Below are 22,371 nucleotides of genomic sequence, written 5' to 3'. Positions count from 1 at the left end.
GAACCATCAGGTCTCTTTTTAATTAGGACATCCAAAAAAGGTATCTTGCCATCTATTTCGACTTCCATGGTAAATCTGATGGCTGGGTGTATGGAATTGATGTGGTCGAAGAATTGGTCTAGAGCAGGCCGGCCATGTGGCCAGATGACAAAAGTGTCATCCACGTACCTCTTCCATAAGGTTGGGCGCAGAGTGGCAGTCTGGATGGCGTCAGTCTCAAATTTCTCCATGAAAATGTTAGCTATAACTGGAGAAAGGGGGGAGCCCATTGGGGTGCCCTCAGTTTGTTTGTAGAAAGTTCCATTCCAAGTGAAGTATGACTATACAATCCGCAAAGATATCACTCAAACCATGAAGAAGAACCCTCTTGAGGAGCCTTTCAAAACCATCACTTTACCCTACATTGCTGGGATCACAAAAAAGATCTCCAAAATCTTGAATAAAGACAAGATCCAGGTCCGTTTCAACACATTACATAAAATCCGTGATCTGGTTCCGTCTGTAAAAGATGTGATTCCGGACATACAATACCCTGGTGTCTACAAACTAAGTTGCCTCTGTGGTAGTAGTTACATTGGAGAAACCAAACGCCATGTCTCGGACCGCATTCGTGAACACAAAGCAGACCTTAAACACGGTAGGACCAACACCTCGGCCGTGGCAGATAATTGTTCTAATTCAGTAGGCTCACATGCCATTGACTTTTCCAAGACAGATGTTCTTTGTAAGCCATCTGGCTTCCATGAGAGATTCGTCCATGAGGCTATCCACATATACAAGCACAGAGACAATTTCAACCGAGAAGATGGATTCTATCTTAGCAATCATTGGAAAGATTTGATAAACCATTTCAGGTCTTAATTGATTGTTCACGCTTACAGTGGCTTTCAGACAGCATATATTATAAAAAATTTCGTCTCCCCCCTCCTCTTTTCAGAATATAGATGGACTAGTCCTGGGTAAACTGTCAAATCGTTGCGCGTGGCGCTAACGTTTTTTTATAAATAAATAAATGCGCCGTTTAAAAATACATTTATGCGAACCAACACACCTGAAGACGACCGTTTGAGTTATGGTCGAAACGTCGTGAGATTTTTTAATTGTTTTATATATATTTTATTATTTTGTTGTTTCTCTTCAACGTGACTTCACCGAAAAAACTAAGAATATGAATTACTGCAGTCACGAAAGCTTTAAATCAAAATTTAATAATTTCTAGTTTTCCTCATTCACATCGTGATTCGTATGAAAAGACATGAGATGATTGAGACATATAAAATCAGAAACGTATTTATTAATATATATACAGATAGTCCTTGACTGCAATGTCCTTGTCCACATGCAAACAGAGTTAGGATAGCAGCCTCCTTTAACAGTCCGAGTAGATTTATACGCTGTAGAAGACAGTTGACGAATCCTCGCTGCTTGATTCCTCCTCGGATCCCTTCAGCAGTGAGTCGTCACCAGTCTTCTCTGCCTGCTCATTCTCCATGTGGCACCGCTGGGGTGGGTGCGATACGCCAGGAGACTCCGCGTGCAGCGACCAGCGAAGCAGGCCCATCTCTGCCTGCTCATCCTCAACGTGGAATTGAGGCGATGGCGGTGAGCTGGGGGCATCGGTGAGGAGGGTGTTACGGAGACGGCCCAGCTCTGCCTGCTGCAGAATCGTCTGTACGACGAAGCGCTCGCGGCGCATGCAGGCGCGCACATGGGATGGCGTGTCTGGGAAGATGTATGCAATGCAGGCCTTCGTGAGTAATACCACGTGCTGCACACGTCCACACACAGGTAAAGGATTTTCAGTTTCAGGATTTGCATGTACAGGGTGCTTAGTAAATATCTCAGGTCAACTATTCCGATGACCTGCAGCCTAGGGATACGATATTGTTCCGTCGTTTTTCCCAATTAAATTAAGTCATTTGAGTAATTTTATAAAATTTGGCATATTATACCCAGGCACTGACCCACAAAGGCCACTTTTTGGAATTACTTAATGATTTTTTTACGTTCACTATGCAGCAGGCAACATTTATGATGTACAGTTAATGCACCCACCGTATTCACCTGGGCAGCCGCAAATTACCGCAACAATTAGCAAACACTTACACTCGGCCATGTCACTACTACAAAGATTCCCTGTGAAGCCTTTCACAGACTGAGACAAGTGCATCTATGAAGGGTGGCACAGTGCCTGTGGGGGTGGTGTGCACCTTTATCTCGCCAGTGATGATTTTCACATACTTCATCAAGTACTAATTTTAAGACCGAATAACTTAAGGGAAGCTCAACACTGGTTCTAATATTTTCCACTGATGTTGGCTGTGGCCAGGAATAGTACTCCAGTCACACAGGATTGGAAACGCAGTTCACAAACAACTACACAGCCGCTCCCCTTCCCACACGCACACATGCTTACGTGTGACAAATTGCATCAACAACATTAATCGTCTGCTGCATGATGAAAGTGAGTATTGTATTATCACTATTATTTGTGATCTCAGAAATACTGTGCAATTGTGAGGTGTAATAGCATTACTGGCATTATCTGTAATGACCCATTGACAATGATCACGGTTTGCTCTGCTGACCTTAACAACTGCTCACAGATGAGTCTATAGGATGGTGCCGTAGTGTAAGGCTTTGCACACTAGACTTGCAATCCAGAGGTCATGGGTGTGAATTGATCTTTGATCGTGGCAGTGTAAACAATGGTGAAAGTTTTTTTACATTGCACTGCCTCTATCCACCTAGCAGTGTAAATGGAATACATCCAGTCAATTGGTAGGCTGAGTTTCGTGCTGTCCAGTGTGGCAACTCCCACCTCTTCCCAAGACGTCTGACCAGTGTGGAAGAGCAGTTCAAATACATCTTAAGGGTCTCTCTTGAGCTCCCTATAGCAGGGGCCCTTCTGCCATCAGTGACATGAGCAAGTAATTGGAGGGCTGTACCTTTATCTTTTAATGGGTTTATGAATGTGTGTGTGTGTGCATGTTGATGTGTACCTGCATGGCAATGACGAAGGCCAGCTTAGCCGTCAGTACTTGCCAGTACTGCTTGGTGACGGAGTAGGCTTGGGGATGATCCGGCGGGTAGCGATAACCTGGATACCTACACACGTACAATCACAACCACAAGCTCGCATGGACTATATTGAGCAAAGTACCTCGAGAGTAGAGTTGGCGCTAAATTGAACAAGTATGGTTGTGCACAAACGGTATATGCGTTCAAAGCCCTTTTAAAAATCCGCTTCTGGAAGAGGGCCTTCCAACAACGTACAGCTTGTGGGGGCTATTTTGACCATGGTTCACGCTGGTCTGTGCCAAGTTGGTGAAGGCAGGGAGCACAGATAATGGGAGAGCAATATAGCACAACTGTTAATTTTGCTGAACTACCCACTGCTGACAACCTAGCTCCACAGTCGCCTACAGCACCTGCATTGTGCATGGTGATCATCAATTTAAGCACGAACAAGGCTCAAGCGTGCTTGACTTCTGGAGTCTAATATCAACTGTATTCGTGGTGATTTGGTCATAGTCAAGTAAGGTTATATTAAATATCGATCAATATGGTTATATTGATTACAGTTGTGTATGCCAGCAATTCAAAAACGTTAGAGAAAAGGGTTGGTAGATCGCATCAATTCCTAACTAACTGTGCTGTGAGGTGACCAGAAGATGGCTGTAGAGCAAGTGGTTTCATGAACTTGTCTGTGTGGACCTTTCAGCTTAATCTCATTATCATGGGTTCTCCAGGACCTCTTATTGCATCCCACATGCATAAAACCACCTTAAACTTGAATCCCAATGCACGGTCTTCCTGAAAAGGGATGTTGAGACTCAATTAAGCAGTCTTGGATAGGTAAATAAATAACATTACTCTTTAGCAAGGTAAGAATGAGCTAGAATTTATATCAATATATCATTATATTTCTCTAAGTGGGACTTTGGTTGTGAAGCCATTCCACCCCTACCCACTGCTCACCCCCCCTCCAATTCCCCCCCCCACCCCCTTTACTGTCCCCACCCACCATGCACACTCCTCCCCCAAATCTACCACAACCCCTTACTACCCAACTAAGCCAAACCCTGTGTCCAGGGTAAGGGGCAGGGCCTAAACAGAGGTGGGGCCTAGGGGAAGTGTGGGTCTTAAAAAGGAAAGTCACGGAGTGAAAAGAGGAAGAGAACGAGCCTAATCAGGAAGGGGCGGGGCCAGGAGGATGCCACACCCAGAAGGATGTCGCATCTACCTGGACAACACACCCAGAGATCAGTGCATCACATTCGCAGGGACGGCACCCACTGAAAGCTGGGCATGACACTGAATGGCACAAACCTGCAGGTTGTGTGGATTGCCGGATCAAACCAGGCTGGCAGGATGTTGGGATGATTTTGCTCCTTGAAGTCGCTGATATTGAAAATTGAAAGGCTGTCTTCCGTGTACCCATGCATTGTAGGCGAACCTGTGCCATACTCTGCTGAGTATCCATAATAATACACCAGGCGTGGAATGATGTCCGTTGTGAACGCCAAGATGCATGACTGTGTAATTAGCATAGAAAGACACAGCGATAGCGGTCACTTAGCATGCAATGTTTTGACCAATGCTTCTGAACATCTCACCTTGGCAATTACATTAATTTTCACAAATACAATTTGGGGGGTTGCTGCCAGAGTTTAATGGTTAGCATATAAGCACTTGCAATCTGGCAGTCATCAGTTCAGTCTCCTGACACAACAGTTGAAGCAATGGATCATTTTCTTAAAACTCCCCCACCTCTGTCCAATTAGCAATATAAATGGGTTCATCACTGTTTTAGCGCAGGTAATTCCACATCTTTCAACATGTCTGGTCATCATGGAAGAGTAGGCCAAATACCGTGTAGAGGGGTTCTCTAGAGCTACCTTTAGTTGAGGCCCTTCTGTCAGCAGTGGCATGAGCAAGCAATTGCAGGGCTTTACCTTTTGCGATTTTGGGAGAGAGTGGATGGGAGCGGTGGTGCAGTGATTCGTGCACTGTACTATGAATTCAGCACACATGCAATTGACTTCCAGCTACGGCTAACATCAGTGACGAGTGATACCCGAACCGCTCCTGGTCCCCCACTCCACCTCTTCTCAAACCTGCCATGACCATAATGGTGAAGTATGGTCAAAAGAACCCACATGGCTAACATGACATGTTACGTCACTCATAAGATGGGATATTGAGCGAGAAAGCGAGCGGACAATCTGGCGACTTACATTGGTGATTACGGAGAGGGTGGCAACGATACTCATAATGTCGGCCCAGGCTCCAATTCCTCTTGCTCGCGAAATCACAGGCCTCCTCATCTTTGTTACGAGCTTCCACGCGTCGACCCGCACTTCAATGATGTTGTTGAGCAGTGCGAGCAATGGCGCAAGTGGAAATGATGCCACGAAGAGAGTGACAAACCCGAATTGGATAACTGGGGTATATTTTGAGAAGGGGTAGGGGGGCAAGGATAGGATGATGAGTGAAACAGGATATAGACATACACTCTTAATGCTCTTATGGTGTAATTACTTTAAGTAAATAAAACATGTTTTCAATGCATTGAATGTGTTTTAGTCAAAGGAGCCCCTAAAATATGATCACATTTTCGTATTATTTGTTCAAAAAATTCTCATATCCATTACATTGGCCACTGAGATGCGACCAGCCACTACCATCTTTAATGCTAAGCTCTGATTCACCTGGGTTTCTTTTGCAGCATTTTCCACCACTAGGTGGCTATAATGACAAGATCACATCCTGTATTGAGGACTCCATTAACCGTACCACACATTTTTAGGTATATGCACTGGGGCTGAAATGCCAACAAATCACAGCAGTTAACCACAGTGGACATGATGCACAAGAGTTTTAAATATATAGTATGGGGAGAAACGTCAACCCAAGATTGACCAACGTAGCTGCATTGGTTTGCAGACAAGAGGAGCAAATATGTGCTCCTATTGTTTATAAAACTTAACTCTGTACATATGCACATACGCGCATGCTCAAAGACAATTATGTTGCAGTATTTACAAAGATTGGTGCCAATGGCCAAATCACCCAATATGCGTCAGATTTAATCATATCCTAGAAGTTAAGGAGAGCTGAGCCTGGAAATTGGTTGGATGGGTGACCATGCAACAGTTATCGTGGGGTTGTGAGCAGCAGAGGACAGTGCAGCAAATTACATTGTTGTATTGTACATCTAAAGCTGTCACATCTGTGCTCCCTGCCTTCAACAACCAGAAGTATGGGTAATATGCCACCCACAACCTGGGCGACAGATACACAAGGGGCCATATACGTGCCTATATAGTCAAATGATACCCAATTGTTTGTTTTTCTAATAAAGTAAAGCGCGTTGGCTCCGTAGTGTGATCCTCTGAGCTCATTGTACCCATCTCGAGGTATTCATCAAAGAGTCCAAGTGGGCTCTGGGGCTGTAGGTCCATGTCTTGCTCCCAGCGCGTGTAGACAGCCTCAGGCCTTAGCTTGGCCCGACGCTGGGCCCACCAATTGCTGAACCATCTGGGGAATTGTGGAGGGAGGTACGCATGTGCAGAAACAGAGACACCCTTACACACGTGCATATCCATTTGTTCATCAACTCTAGGTTGGCTATTTCATAGCTTTCCACTGCGTTTTCAGGTTGTATCATGTGAACATTCCAAGCACGTGGAGCGAAACGTCAAAACATGCCAAACAATATGCGGTATGACACAAAACATGTCAGAGAGCTGTACAGAACAACTGGTAAAACTTAAGTAGTAGCTGTTTTTCATTTAGCCCGTTGTCAATCCACTACACTCTTTCAGTCATGGGAGTTGCTTGTCTAATATTATGAAACTATGTACCAAGCGTCTGATCGGAATAACGCATGATACTCACGAGGTGTACTTTGTCCACTTGACTGGTGTTCACTGCTTAGCCAGTGCACACTGCTAACAAGCTGTCGACCCGACTTTTCGCTGAATGCGTTTTCACAACACATTTTCATTGGAACATGGTTCATATATTTGGGAAAACTTTTCACACAACGTGGACCGTGCCCATTATAATGTGGAATGCACACTGCTAAAACGCCGAACGCGGCCATTATAATGCGTTCCTGAGCAGTTGACGATGAACGACTGTCTTGAGTTGCGCGGCTGAGCAGTTTGATAAAGTATGCCGAATGATACAGTAACACGGCAGCCTAGCCTAAGTTATTTATCCCAGCATGGGATGACTGCAGGTTGATTTTACTGTGCAAATGTGATTAACTCAGTAATTCCTTGCTTTGCGCGTTTTCACTTCACGCGGAAATTTTCAGGAACGCATCTACCGCGTTACACGAGGAAACGTCGTAATCAGACTTCATAGCTATCATGTGTTCATGCGATACTTACGGGATGATGACCTCCTGAAAATTGCCAACCATCTGCTTCACTACCATGATGACAGTGAGTTGAGAAGTCAGTTCAAAGAGACAGCCGTTTGGGGGACACTGGAGGGGGGATGGGGTGGAGAATAGATTCAGGTTAAACACTGAAGATATGAAATATTGGGTAATACATATATGGATACCACACATCATTTCTAATGATCCTCTCACATTCTTCTCTTCAGTCAATTGCACACTGCAAAAGTGACGGCTCCATATGTTAGAGGGGACAGTGATTAAGAATATCAAAAATGGACTCAACTGAGATACAAAATGTGGCACAAACACGTGATGAATTACCCACATTTATTTGTGAAGGAGCTGTCAGTGAGAGCAATACCCGCTGAATTACACCAAAATCACAGCCCCATTGGAAAATACAAGCAGGCTGCTAGTGACAAGGCAAACCAGAAGGGTAGCAATGATTGGGAAACACTAAATGCATCGAGTACCAATTCTGTAGAGAACGCAAGTATCGCTCCCGTAATTGACACACCTATCGAACAGAAAAACATAACTGCATTGAAGTGTGATCCGACAGGAGATGATAACAAACTGCAGGGAGGGGGAGTTAAACCTGATCGCCAGGTAAATGGAAAAGCCGCCCATTGTGTCACGGATTTGCGTGATTGTACTGTAGAGGGGGCAGAGGAATGTGCTACAGGGACACACCCTGAGGAATGCAGGTGTAAAAGAGTTCCCGACGACTCACTCGGAGGCTAAGGTAAGGTAAGGGCTTCCGCCAAGGTTTTATTACAACTCTTTAACAATGCACAGGGGTGAACAACTCCCCAGGGGTTAGGGGTCCCGGGCTAGGTCCCGACACAGCCGGCTGCCCTGTGCTGTCTCCTCTGCCCCGGCCGTGGGATCAACCAACACGGCCGAGCGAGGAGCACAGCCACGTCTAGCCTGGCACTGTGCTCTCCCCTATCCCTACCCTCTTGCCCCTGGCTCCCCGTTCCACCATTCTCAGACCCTACTCTCCAGCTACGACCCCACTTTGACGTTATCCTTGAGGAGCCGTGATGTCACTCTGCTGCCCCGAGCACATGACGTCACATCATCGCCCTGGACAGCACAAGTGACGCCACTTCCCCATTCTACTCCTCTACATTACCCCCCCTGTGAAAAAAAACAGCCGACCCGGCTGCAAGAAAACCCTAACCTTAGGGCAGCACGACATCCCAGGCATCACAATAACAACAACCAAATGAACGGGAAAAAAGTAAGACGGCTTCTTCCGGCCGGCAGTGCCGAGCGGGCGCCGGGGCTGGGTCCGACGAACGGCCGCCCAGGCCATCACCGGAGCCGCATCCCCCTTGAACGGGTATGCGTTGCCGGCCCGCTTCCCCGTGTGACGTCCGCCGCCGGTGCAGATGGGCTGTCCGCAGGCAACAGGCCCACCGCCGTAGCCTCCGGTGGCCGGGGGGTCCCCGCCGGCGCTACTTGGAAGGGCCCTGGGGGCACAGAAACAGGGCAAACGCCGCCCCCGTCAAGAGGACCCGGCCGGACAGGCACGACGGACGCATCACCCGGCGGCCGCCCCGGAGTTGGGGGTGGATCCCCCAGGGTAGATGGAATATAGCGTTTGAGCCGAGACGGGTGCACTATCCACCGCTGGCGTCCGAACCGAATCCGAACGCACTGCGGCCGGGGGACTTCCACGACCTCAACGGGACCCTGCCAAGGGCGGTGCAATTTGGCAGATGTGCCAACCGGGACCTGGGGACAATGCAGCCACGCTTTCTGGCCCGCTACCCACGGGAGGCCCGCTGCCTGGTGTTTGGGCAGCCGCTCATTAGCCGCCTGCCGGCCGGCGGAATTCTCAACAGCGGCCTGCCATGCCCCGCGCAGCCGGTCAAGCGCGACTTTCAAAGGGACCGGCACAGCCGACCCCTTCCTGGAGGACCCCACGTCCAGTTGGACGTGCACCGGGGGCTCCGGCTCCCTCCCGTACATTAAATAAAAAGGCGAAAATCCCGTTGAGGCGTGAGGAGCCAACCGATACGCTGCCAAGACCCCCGGGACGAACAGGTCCCAGTCCGATTGAGACGTGTTCACATGGTGGCACAGCATGGAAGTGAGGGTGCGGTTCAAGCGTTCTACCATCCCGTCCGATTGGGGGTGGTATGGCGAGGTGCGGATTTTCTTGGTGCCAAAGAGGTCACACACCTCCTTGAGCAGCTTAGACGAGAAATTCCGCCCCTGATCCGTCAACAATTGTTCCGGCGCACCCTTGTCCAACACGTACCCCTGGACGAACGCCTCGGTGATAGAAGAGGCCGACTGATCGACCAAAGGCCACGCCACAGGCCAACGTGTGAAGTACTCAACGCCCACCAAGAGGTATTTATGGCCCCATTGGGATACAGGGAATGGGCCCAAGATGTCGAGCGCCACGAGTTAATTAGCAGCGGGGCCCGGTCCTGGACAACTGGGGCCTTCCTCCGCGCGCAGTCGTGGCAACCCTTCAAAATGAGTGCCATGTCACCCTCCACACTTGGCCAGTAATAGTCCCGCTTAAGGGTCAATAGGGTCTTGTGATAGCCAAGGTGCATATGCTTCTCGTGAATGGCTCGGGTTAATTTACCACGTAGGCTAGTGGGCACAACCACGCAATAGCGTTCCAATTGGGCATCCCAACGCATGAGGAGTCCGTCATGTACGGCGATGGCTGGGGCCGCCGACGAAGCTGAACCCCGGGCCGTACGTCCGACGCGTCGCTGTAGCTTCAGCAGGGAGGAATCCTCCATCTGCAAGCTGGATCATACCTCCCGGGGGAGTCCCAGGCCGAAATCCGCGGATGTCGCCGCACCCGGGGGGGTGGCCGTCGCGGCCGACGCGACCAACTGGGCCGCGACGTCCCCTGGGGCCTTGCAACGGCTAGAGCCCAGGGCGCAAGCACACCCGCCGCCTGCCGGCAATCTGGACAAGCCGTCCGCATTTCCATGCAGTGCCCCCTTTCTGTGGATTACGTCAAAGGGGTAATCCTGGAGCACCTCGAGCCAGCGGGACAGCTGACCCGAGGGCTGACCAATCCTCAGCGAATTTTGCAGGGCCGCGTGGTTGGTTCGGATTGTAAACCGCCTACCGTACAAGTAGGGCCTATACAATTGAACAAAAAAACTATGGCCAAAAGCTCCCTCCGAGTCACGTAGTATCGCTGTACCGTCGGAAACAGAACCCGACTGCCGTAGGCTACCACCCTCTCCACCCCGTCGACCACCTGGGCCAGGACTGCCCCAATGCCCATGTCGCTGGCATCGGTGTCAAGCAGAAAGGGCTTCGAGAAATCGGGGTACCCCAAGGGCGGCGCATCCGCCAAGGCCGTGCGAAGCGTCGCAAAAGCAGCCTCCTCCTCCGCGCCCCAGTAAAACCTTTGGCCTTTGGCGGAGAGGGCGTGCAGCGGCTTCGCAATCGTCGCAAAATCGCCGACAAACCGGCGATAGTACGATGCGAAGCCGACGAAGCTACGCACCTCCGCGACAGATGTGGGAGTCGGCCACGTCCGGACACAAGCCGTTTTCTCCGGGTCCGTGGCGACACCTGACGCACTAACAATGTGTCCCAAATATTTCACCGATGGTTGTAGCAAATGGCATTTCTGGGGTTTAAATTTCAAGCCCGCAGCGCGCACTTTGACGAACACAGCCTCGAGGCATTGCAAGTGCTCGTCAAACGTACGCCCAAAAACAATAACGTCGTCCAAGTAGATTAAACAAGACTTCCACTGCAGCCCCGCCAAAACCATCTCCATGAGACGCTGGAAGGTGGCTGGGGCCGAATAAAGACCCATAGGAAGCCGATTGAACTCGAACAGCCCCTGGGGCGTGCGGAACGCTGTCTTGAGTCTAGAGGCTTCGTCCAGCGGCAATTGCCAGAAGCCGGAGAGCAAATCTAGAGTCATAAAGAACCGCGCGCCCGAGAGGGCGTCCAGGGAATCATCCATGCGAGGCAATGGATATGCGTCAGCCACCGAGATCTTGTTCAATTTACGGAAATCAATGCAGAACCGGAGACTCCCGTCGTGTTTCTTGACTAGCACAATGGGGGCAACCCTAAGGGCTAGTGGAAGGGGAGACGATGTCCGCCGCCAACATTTCGTCGGCAGCCGAGCAGACATGCTCCTTTTCTGCAGGGCTAAAGCGGTGGGAATTAAGCCGAATAGGGGCTGAGTCGCCCGTATCTGTGTGGTGTTCCAAAAGAGTAGTGCGACCCAGATCAAACTTACTTTGGCTAAACACATCGGTGAACCTCTCGATGAGTTCGCGGAGTTGCTGACACTCCCCGGTGGACAACGAGGCATTCTCGTCGCACAACATGGCGATCCACGATGTGTCGGAGTCCCCCGCGCGCATCACGCCTGCCATGACTCCTTCCATCCGGGGCAGCGCTCTCGGGTGGGGGAGTCGGGGTCGCGTGCGCCAGGACGGCACCGGCCGGGATTACAATCGGCGTGGGCCCCGAATTGAGGACCTGTAGAAAAAGGTCCTGGCCCCCCGACACGGCCGTCAAGGCACCCACCAATCCCATCGTCCTTGAAAAGTAACTCGACGGGGACAGGAGGATACCTGTCTCCGTGGAGCCCCCTTCGAGCGGTCTGCGCAACCTAAGGGGTAGCAAGATTTGTGATGCCGGCGGCACGGTCACCGCCGCCCTATTCAAGGCCCGCACACTGGCAACCAAGGAAGACAGGACGGTAGGCGATTGTAGGAATTGCAGCCGCCTCTCTGACGGCAATTCCACACAGCCCTGGTCAACGAGAATTTGAATGGGCATTCTAGACAAAAAGTCGGTCCCCAAGAGGCATGGAACTGCCAAGGTCTTGGAGACCAAAATAGGCCCGGCCAACTCAATCTCGTCCACCCGAACCGACGCTATAACTTGGCCCAATATGCCCAAACTGCTGCCGTTCGCGGCGACACAAGCCCCACGAACCGGCCCTAATGGACCGACGCTGCGGGGTAGGAGCTTGAAAATGGCCTTTGAAATAATGGTGGCAGACGCCCCCGTATCCACCAAGAGGCGAACTCGCACTCCTTGCACGCAACCCGCCAACGCTGAGGAGCCAGCAGCTGCCGCCACCATCCGATGCGCCAGTGCGTTCCAGTGGCGAGTCAGCCTAGGCCATCCAGTGGGTGACAATGGTGGTGCACCCGACCCCTCGAGGACAACCCCCTGATGATGAACCCTAGCCCCGCTAGATGCATGAGGTGAGGGGGCGGCCGCGCGGGTGATGCTACGCGACTCGCCTGGGGCCCTGGGCTCGATGCCGATGAAGGTCCGGGAGGAGTTGGAGCCCCCTTGCTGAAGGCCCCCGGGGCATTCCTACACCCCCGCTCAATGTGGCCCTGCTGACCACAGCGGAAGCAGGTCACCGTGGCAGTGTCCTGCGGGCGGGAAGGTCCCGGCTGCCCCCGCTGCTCCGGACGGCGACCACCCGCCCCCCTCCCGCGACGACCGGGCATCGCCAGGGCCGCGAGGGTGTCCACACCCTGAGAGGCGGCCTCCTCTTCTGGCGCCGGGATCCCCGCGCACGCCGCCATCCGGGGCTGTTGGTGGAGGGAGAGGTGCGCCTGGATGTTTTCGGCCACCGCCAACGACGTGATCTGGCGATCGCTATTTATGGACAAAGCGATCACCAGCTCACGTGCCAGGTCGAGTAGCCGTTCCAGGGCCATCGAGTCCAGCGCCCTGCCCTGTATATCAGGGTATGCGGCCTGTGCCAAGGGCAGGAGCGAGCAGCGGAAAACCAATGGAGATTCCCCCTCCTCCCGCCGCCATAGTGAAAACTTCTGGCGTGCCCTGGACGGCGGCTCGAGTACATCGGCAATCCGGAGGTACACTGTCGGAAGCGTAGCCTTATCGGCCGGGGGAATGGACTTGAAGATCTGCATCGCCTTCTCGTCCAGGTAGGTCGGAAGGGCCCCCAATCCCTCCTCCATGGACCAGCCGACCGACATATACGCCGTGTCGAACCGGTCCTGGAAGGCCAACCAGTCACCCACTTTCATGACAAACGGCGCGGTGTGGGGTAACCGGCCAGCCCCTGGCCGCGCGGTGCGGCGAGGTATGGAAGCCCCCCGACTCCCGCGGGTCACCCTGCAACCATGGTGTGGTTGCGCAGCGTTGCGGCCCCCATAGGCCACGCCGAAGACGCAGCAAGGTGCGGTGGCGCTGCAGCCCCCATAGGCCACGCCGAAGACACGGCAGGGTGCAGTGGCGCTGCGGCCCCCATAGGCCACGCCGGAGACGTGGTGGGTGGCGGCAGATTTGCGGCCCCCATAGGCCACACCGAAGACGCGGCAAGGTGCGGTGGCGCTGCGCCCCCCGTAGGCCACGCCGGAGATGTGGTGGGTGGCGGCAGAGTCGCGGCCCCCATAGGCCACACCGGAGATGTGGTGGGTGGTGGCAGGGTTGCGGCCCCCATAGGCCACGCCGGAGGCGCGGTGGGTGGCGGCAGAGTTGCGGCCCCCATAGGCCACGCCGAAGACGTGGCAAGGTGCGGTAGCGCTGCGGCCCCCGTAGGCCACGCCAGAGGCGCGGTGGGTGGCGGCAGAGTTGCGGCCCCCATAGGCCACGCCGGAGACGTGGCAAGGTGCGGTGGCGCTGCGGCCCCCATAGGCCACGCCGGAGAAGCGGCGGTATAACACGGCCCCGCGGTGGCCCCTGCGGGCCACCCCGCAGGCGCGGCGACGGATCGATCTGCAGCTGCAGCCACAGCAACCTCCCGCGATGCGGCGAGGGGCGACGGCGTTGCGTCCCCCCTGGGCCACGCCGCAGACGCGGCGAGTTGAGCCGCAGCGGCGCCCGCAAGCCACCCCACAATTGCGACGGAATCCGCGGCCTGGCTCGCTGGCACGGCGAGGTGCGGAGCCACGGCAGCGACATCTGCGGCAGCGACATCCGCAGCAGCCTCCGCGGCCAAGCTCGCAGCCACGGCGAGGCGCGGAGCCGCGGCAGCGACATCTGCGGCAGCGACATCCGCGGCAGCGACATCCGCGGCAGCCTCCACGGCCAAGCTCGCAGCCACGGCGAGGTGCGAATCCGCGGCGGCATCCGCAGCCGCATCCGCGGCAGCCACGGCCGTAACAATGGCTGCCGCTTCCGGCGTCGCAGCGGAAATTACGTCCGCTTGCGGCTCCCCCACCAACATGGCCGCCACCTCCGGCGGCGCATGAAAAATGGCGCCAACTTACAAATCGGCGGGCGGCAAAGCGGCGGGAATCCGCTGGTGCCACGCGGAGTGTGGGCCGGGTGGGTGCGTTCGCGCTCCCACCTCTGTAAGGGCGGCGGTGAGCTGCTCGATCGCCCGCAGGAGCAGCTGCGACCGCTCCTCGGCATCGCCGCCCGCCACCGGCGGTGGTGCGCTGGGACCCCCAGCCGCCGACACCACCTGCCCTGCCGAGTCTATCTCCATTGCGACGGACTGCCCTCGGGTCGCAGCCGGAGCCTCCCCGACGTCGTCAGCACTCTCCCGGCGTCCCGCCGGTGGATTCTTACGGCGCCCGCCCAATTTAGGCATAGCGACAGCAGCATAACCACTCCTGCCACCAGTTGTAAAGGAGTTCCCGACGACTCACTCGGAGGATAAGGTAAGGTAAGGGCCTCTGCCAAGGTTTTATTACAAATCTTTAACAATACACAGGGGTGAACAACTCCCCAGGGGTTAGGGGTGTCGGGCTAGGTCCCGACACAGCCGGCTGCCCTGTGCTGTCTCCTCTGCCCCGGCCGTGGGATCAACCAACACGACCGACCGAGGAGCACAGCCACGTCTAGCCTGGCACTGTGCTCTCCCCTATCCCTACCCTCTTGCCCCTGGCTCCCCGTTCCACCCTTCTTAGACCCTACTCTCCAGCTACGACCCCGCTTACGTCACGGGGTCCCCTTTTTATCCTTGAGGAGTCGTGACGTCACTCTGCTGCCCCGAGCGCATGATGTCACGTCATCGCCCTGGACAGCACAAGTGACGCCACTTCCCCATTCTACTCCTCTACACAGGCATCAGCCTTTGGATGAAAAAATTGTGCATTGACACACTGAGGATGGATGGAGATCGGAGTGCTGAAATGGAGGAGATGAAGATCCATGACGGATCGGGAATTGTGTTGAAATCCAGCACACTCAAAAGCACAAAAAGGGAGACCCAACGTGGTACGGAATCGAATCGACTCACTGAGTCTGCAGGGAAGGCAATTGCCACCGACAGTCGAGCACGGAAACTCGTGGTGTGTGCTGATTCTGGTTATGTGCAACACAACTTCACGCCACATAGTCCCACATGGAAAGAGAGTGACATAAAAAATATACAAAAACGAACCAGTAAACCGTGCTCATTTGGCCAAAGCCATAACAATGAACCAGGAATATGATGTTGTGATGTTGCGTGAAAAGGTAATAGGTTACTCTAGAATACCTGGCCATGAGAATACTGATAATGATACACTCTTAACCAAAAGTGGCAAAGCAGCCAACACTCAAAACTTGGTAAACATGTGGCAAAGAGGTAACATAAGGAAGACAATGCACAACCGTGTTCGAAACCGCTGGCTAGCGTTTCCCAGGAACTAAAACAAAAATCACAGTTACAATAATTGATAAGAACCGATGTAAACATGTTGCCTTAATTTTTTATATTTTTTTATTTTAAATGTAACCATGCGAAGTCTGTGACACGTACGCACGCATTGTAAGGAAAATAGCAGCCGAAACTGGAGGACAGTTGATGGTTCATGATGGAAAAAGGCATTTATTTTGTTCAAAAATAACCTGTGGCCATTTGACCACTGATCATTTTTAAAAGGGCGGAATGTTGTATATATAGCCTTTTTCCAAAATTGATGTTAATAATAATTCTGCCAATATTTTTTTTAATCAATCGTGGTGTCGCGTGGGGGCAAAAGGGGGTTAGGTGAACCCCCCTCCCCTCACAGCAGCTGCCCTTCTCACTCGGAAACAGGCAGCCGGAGATAAGCCATAAAAGATAATAAAAACCCAAAACAAAAGAGAAGGGGGGGGAATTGTTAATGAGATTCTGGAAAAATCTCGACACGGCTTCAAAGCCTCGCCAGCTTCCAGGGTGGCAAAAACCGGACAGACAAGTTTTTAGGTTATTTCAATTAACAGAAAGTAAAAAAAACTCAGCAACAAGAATAAGCAGACATTATAGACTGCCAACGCACTCACTCCGATTAACAACCAGACTACAATCTACATAGTGGGTTATTACTTCTCATACATATTATTAATACTAATGTTATTCACCTTAAATTCTATTACATCTTGCCATCTACGTGACTTTGCAAAAACCAAGAAATATGAATTCCAGCAGTCAAGAAGCTTAACTGAAACTTAGTTATACCTCTAACCTCAGGACATCTAAATATAACTCGAGTATAACAGCACGGATCCCTGGATACAGATGGGGGAACGAAAGTTAATAAAACCCTAGGAACATACGTTGTAATACAATCTTAAATCACCAATATTGGAAAACATAAACCAAACAATAATTATGAAGTGTTAAACCGGGGGTTATCCAGAAGAGATGAGGCGAAATAGGTCAAACTTACATAACCAAGATAAAATGTATCCCAGAGAGAAAGAGAGTCTCACAACCACCTTTGTCTTCCAGCAGCACGTGATAGAAATTTGCATACGCAAGCAGAGGGCATCTCCTCTTAAAAATAAAAATCAAACACCACGATGGAAGCACTGTAAACAATGCTACAAACATACCTTGAGTCACGTACAGAATCATAACTACAAAGTGGTACGGTATCAAGCTATAAGAGGTAAAATAAAATGTTTAACTTCGAAAGCCTCAACACACCCCTTTGTGAGAGGTAAAAGAATGTCACACTGGGAGGGAAGAGAAGAGGGGGGGGGGGAACTCGACCAGACAGGGAGACCCCCCCTCCTTCCAGATTAATTATTGCAGAAGGTGGAGAAGAAGGATGCACTCGGGGGCAATCTGGAGCATCTGTTTTCTTTTGATGGCAGGATAACTTAAGGAAGGCGACAGGAACCATGCCTTGATGAAACTTATATTACTTCAATAAATATGACACACACACAGGCCGGACAAACAGCTGTTCCCACAGGCTGAGAGCGAAATCAAAGGACGTTACGGTCCTTTGTGAGATGGCGAGCCATGAGAAGAGATTTTTGGCATAAAAACAGCGACACGACACACACAGTTCAGCTCTGCAAGCCATCACAGCTACCAGCGGCAGAAGACGGCGATCAACTACCAAAGATGACCAACCACAGAAGATAACAGCCAGCCACCGAGGGCGATCAGTCACCGAAGAGTTCTGCAACGTCAAGCAATCAACGTCGAGAAAAGGCGGAAAGCACCAAGCATCGACCAAGCGAGCATCGCAGAGAACCAGCTGCACGCGCAATCGACACCGCCAGAGAGACGGAGCAGGAGAGAGCACTCCACAGCGTCACCAGCGCCACCAAGCAAGGGTGTCAGCTGCTAGCGGACGAGCTGCGGGTGCAACCTGACGACGGGATCATCGCGCACCGACGGCAAGCGTCATGCCAACTCTTCCAACCAGCTGTGGACAGAACTCTGGCCGCCCGTGAGAAACAAGGAGAACCAAGCTATACATATGATACGCACACATCCACACATTACAACACATCACCTTGCGTCTGCTTGACGCAAAGAATTGATCAAGGACACATCCACACTCAACACATAACCGGACGGACAATAAGAAGACTCATGATAAGTGCATCAAGTATCAACTGATAACAAAGAAAACGGTCGTTTAGAAGTATTTTAGTAGTTATGTTTCTTTTGATTTGCATAAATATTATCAATGAATTCATCGATGAAAATTAAACGTTTAGAAACCTAAGTTACAAATCTACACACTCACAGGGAAAATATTATGTTGAAATCTCTCTTTTGATCACAGAATCTGCCCGCGAATTGATTGAAGCCTTATCCAATTTATAAGTATTTGCTGAAGCAGGCATACTGCTGCACACCATTGTTCCAAACATTTCGTTAATTATGTAATCTTACCTATGAATTCATTGCCGTATATGTTTTGCCTTCGGGACATGTTTCTTTATTGCCTTCGTATGAATATCGTTGCATGAATGTTTAAGGACTTTTTCCTCTCGCCGTGTATGCTCACGAACTCTGATGAATAATCGATTGTACTGTTACCCAGGTAACAAACGTGATCATTGAGGGTTGAATGTATGGATCAATGAGGAGAACATCTCCAGGAGTACTGTGTTGACAATTCCAAGCATAAGAGTTCGCATATTAGAGTGTTAAGGTTTTGTTTAGAAATTAAAATTGCTTAACACAGAAGTGTCTGCGTGGTGCCTTCCTAAGTTCATGCATAATAATCTCAATTATGAGAACTGTATCCTGCGGTGAGATTTTAATTTGGAGACCTGATATAAAAACACTAAGACATAATCAGTAAATGTTAAGCGAGAATAATTGTATTATACTGATCGATAATAAGAACCTAGACAACGAAGCCGAGCTTAATCTAGCATACTTACAGCACACCTGCATAACTTCATAAATTAATTGTATGATCCCGATTGATAATACTACCCTCGACAACGAGGCAGGGCTTAATTATCATAATGGTGTGCATTAGCATAATCACATGCAATTGCATAACTTAATATGACGACACCTCCCTAATTAACATAATATGTGCATAATTACATCAATTAACATAATTTCGGATTATTACGCATTTTCCAATTTTTATTATTTTTATAAAATGTTCAAGACCCGGCATATATAACAATTGCCTATGCTAGTCGCATCCTGTCGCCGGCTGAGCAGCGGTATTGTGTTAACTGGCAGGAGCTGCTGGCAATGGTCTGCTTTGTGCAGCAGTACAGGCCCTACCTTTATGGCAGGGATTTCGTGGTTCGCACTGACTATGCGGCCGCTCAGGGTTTACCGGCTGAGTTAGGGATGAAGAATGTGGACACAGAGACAATGGACGGGGGGTGTTGTATATGTGGGTTATGAAAATTTGATGAAACTAATGAAAGTTAAATGAAATTTTAAATTAGCATAATTTATCCAGAATTACGTTAATTTGTGTAATTATGCGTATACATTATGCTAATTCGAGAGATAATCGTATTAATTTATGCTAGTGGGTGTGGTTATGATAATGCAGGTCGTTATGATAATCGTGCCCAGCCTCGGTGACGAGGGTTGGTTATCAATTGGAATAATGCAATTAATCGTATGCAGATATGCAGGTGTTGTGAGCGTGAATGAGAGAGTCAACTTGGCTCCGTTGTCTAACTCCGTATTATCAATAAGGATATGATTATTCTCGCTTTAACATTTATTATGTGTGTTAGTGTGCTTATTATAGGTCCCCCCAAGTTCATATCTCAATCACAGAACAATTCTTATGCGGAATTTCAGAAAGAATCACACAGTCGCTTCTGCATTAATCAATTTTATTTTCTAACTAAACTTTAACTTTAGAAGATGCACTCTCGATCTTGGCATTTCAACACAGTATCATCACTTCTGCGTTATTTCACTCTGGTCACGGCACATATGGTTAACCACCACGTAACACGACCTCGGTTGTTGAGAGAGAGAGAGATGTAATAAAAAAATGCAAATGCTACTCTAAGCAAAACCTTAACATTCTATTATGAATGATTATACTGGAATTTGCACACACTGTACCGCATTCATTCCTAGATCCATAAACAAGATTATGCCATTAAAGATGACCGACTAAAAGATTTCTCAGTGACCGCATTCACGTAGCTCGATGGAAACAATGTTCTTCGTTATCAATTGATTATTAATGTACCACCTTGGAGTGGCAACCCTTCTTGATTGTCCCGATATGCGTATCGCGTGTCTTCTTTATCACTGGTTCAATTCTTTGCGTAAAGCAGACGCCGAGGTTGGCATCTCTTGTGTCAAAAATGTATTTGTTCCCTGCGGAGCGGTGGGGGGTGTGAGGGTGAGAGTGTGGGGGAGGGGGGGGGCATACGAACACGGCTGCCACAGTTTCTGTCCACAGCTGGCTGGAAGAGTCGGCACGACGCTCGCCGTCGTCGCGCGATGATCCGTCGTCAGATAGCGCCCGCAGTTCGTCCGCTGGCTGCAGTTCTTCACTCTTGTCTTGGTTCCCAGCTGGTGCTGGTTGGTGTGCGTGTGGGTCGAACCCACGGCGCGCTCGCTGGCGCTGACACTCTTGCTCACGGGCGGCTGGTCAGGCTCTTTCCGCTGCTGGATGAGCCAAGTCGCACGCGCTCTCTCTGTTGAGATGCCCGAGCGCTCTCAGCGCTGATTCGCTGGCAGCCGGCTTCTTCACTGCTGGATGACTGCTGCACGCTCTTGCTTGGCGGCGCTGACTCGTTGACTCTTTGTTGGCGGCTGGCCAAGCTTTTTCCGATGCTAGGTGGCTAAAGTTGGCACACGCTTGGCTGCTGGTTGCAGAAGCTCTTGCTTGGTGCGTTAGTCGCGCTACAGCTGGACTCGATGTAGAAATAAGGGTCTTTAAGCGATACTTTGCCTTTTAGCTCTGAATCACGCTCGTTGATACATTGTTACTCAGCGATCCTTGCTATTCAGCGAGGCTCGCGCTCCTTGGAGCCAGCCGTTCGTTGCGACTGCTCGTGCCTTGTCGAACTTCTTGAATTGTTGATCTGTCTTGACTGAACTCTCAAGATGCGGCTGACCGTTATATATAAAAAAAAAATTCTCCGCTCTGCGCAGTGAAGGGGGGGGGGGGCATGGCCTGTGTGTGTGTACGTGCGTGTGTGTGGTATTCCACAAGCCATCTGCGTTATATGATCCTGGGGGGGAGGGGGCGACCCTTTCTGCAACAATCCGCACTTTCCACACTCTGGTGTTAAATTCCTTTCTCGTGCTGCCGGGAGAGACAAAGACGGCCGGGGTCTCTTTCTCTCTCTCCAACCCTTGAGTGAGAGAAAACAGATACCCCTTTTTCACCGTCCTTCCGTGGCAGTCTGGAGATTTCGCAGGTAACCTCTCTGCCCTCTCTTGGAGTTTATTATTCTATACATTTATGGCCTTTTTACGATTTCCATCTGTGTTTGCGTGTTTTTGGGTTTGTGTGTTTTATTCATTATTTTTTGTTGTAATAAAAAATATATATCGGCAGATATTATTGTTAATATCAATTTTGGAAAAGGCTCATATATCCAACAGGGGGGGGGGGGGTAGACGCCCGATTGGCTGCGCAGGATGACGTCACATAATCCTAAATTTTCGTAATCCCAGGGCATAAAAGAGGGGAGCAATAAATTATAAAGGAACTTATCCTACGGCCGTTCAGCCGTCTGGATCGACTCCCTGCCGCTCGCAGGGTCCGTGAGACGATAGCAAGTGCGGCTACAAGTCGGCCCTAGGCAGAGCCCTCTCTGATCGCCGTCCCTCCGACTCCCACCGCGTCCGTGCGACACCGTGAGTGCGTCTGTGAGGTGAGTAATGGAGTGGGGGTACACATAAGGGTAGTAATAGGTTAGGCGCTGCTCGTACAATATTTGCTCTGGGCCATACAGGGTTTTTCTTTAAACGCGCCGTTAATAAACTTTAGTACAGAGTATCGGTGCAGTGTGATTTGCGTGTGGGTGGAACCTCAGCGTGGTCTTGGTAATTTGAGTGTGTGTGCGAGGCGCGCGCGCATATTAAAACATAGACGGCCGCCGACGCGCCCGCGTCCGAACAGGCGTGCCGCGCGAGTATTAAGGTGGGGGCGGGGTGCGTTAAACCCGCTCGCTAACGCTCGCGCGTGTTTACGCAGCAGCAATAGCATTAACGGCGAGGCGCGCGCGCAAATTTTTTGCAGCCCTTTAGCGCTAGCCTTTGTGTGCAAGCGGATTAGGGCTTGACCCCCCGGAGGTTTGCACGCATATTCATCCCGCCGTTTTCT

At 50.8% G+C, this 22,371-nt stretch overlaps 1 protein-coding gene across 1 annotated transcript; it reads right to left on the bottom strand.

Moving 5' to 3' along the window:
• Positions 1-1,276: 1,276 nt before the first annotated feature.
• On the bottom strand, positions 1,277-21,788 carry LOC142930510 (anoctamin-6-like). The gene is made up of 6 exons (XM_076073023.1): positions 20,468-21,788; positions 7,404-8,895; positions 5,241-6,543; positions 4,333-4,538; positions 3,003-3,108; positions 1,277-1,768 (listed from the first exon to the last, which is right to left on the bottom strand). The coding sequence occupies exons 3-6, from the start codon at positions 5,328-5,330 to the stop codon at positions 1,388-1,390; spliced, it is 783 nt and encodes a 260-aa protein (XP_075929138.1). The 5' UTR covers positions 5,331-6,543; positions 7,404-8,895; positions 20,468-21,788; the 3' UTR covers positions 1,277-1,387.
• Between the last annotated feature and the right edge of the window lie 583 nt (positions 21,789-22,371).

Source organism: Petromyzon marinus, chromosome 40 (assembly GCF_048934315.1).
Source record: "Petromyzon marinus isolate PM22_M1 ecotype Great Lakes invasive population chromosome 40, UKy_Petmar_22M1.pri1.0, whole genome shotgun sequence".
In the NCBI taxonomy this organism is placed as follows: Eukaryota; Metazoa; Chordata; class Hyperoartia; order Petromyzontiformes; family Petromyzontidae; genus Petromyzon; species Petromyzon marinus.
This window is presented reverse-complemented; position numbering and strand designations above follow the sequence as displayed.

What these genes read in the sequence shown, in the direction of transcription:
- LOC142930510 (XM_076073023.1), bottom strand. Translation starts at nt 5,330, where the DNA reads ATGAGGAGGCCTGTGATTTCGCGAGCAAGAGGAATTGGAGCCTGGGCC. An exon ending in CCCTCTCCGTAATCACCAAT is followed by an intron (nt 4,539 to 5,240) that starts GTAAGTCGCCAG and finishes CTAATTACACAG; the next exon opens with TCATGCATCTTGGCGTTCAC. An exon ending in CCTTCGTCATTGCCATGCAG is followed by an intron (nt 1,769 to 3,002) that starts GTACACATCAAC and finishes GGACGTGTGCAG; the next exon opens with CACGTGGTATTACTCACGAA.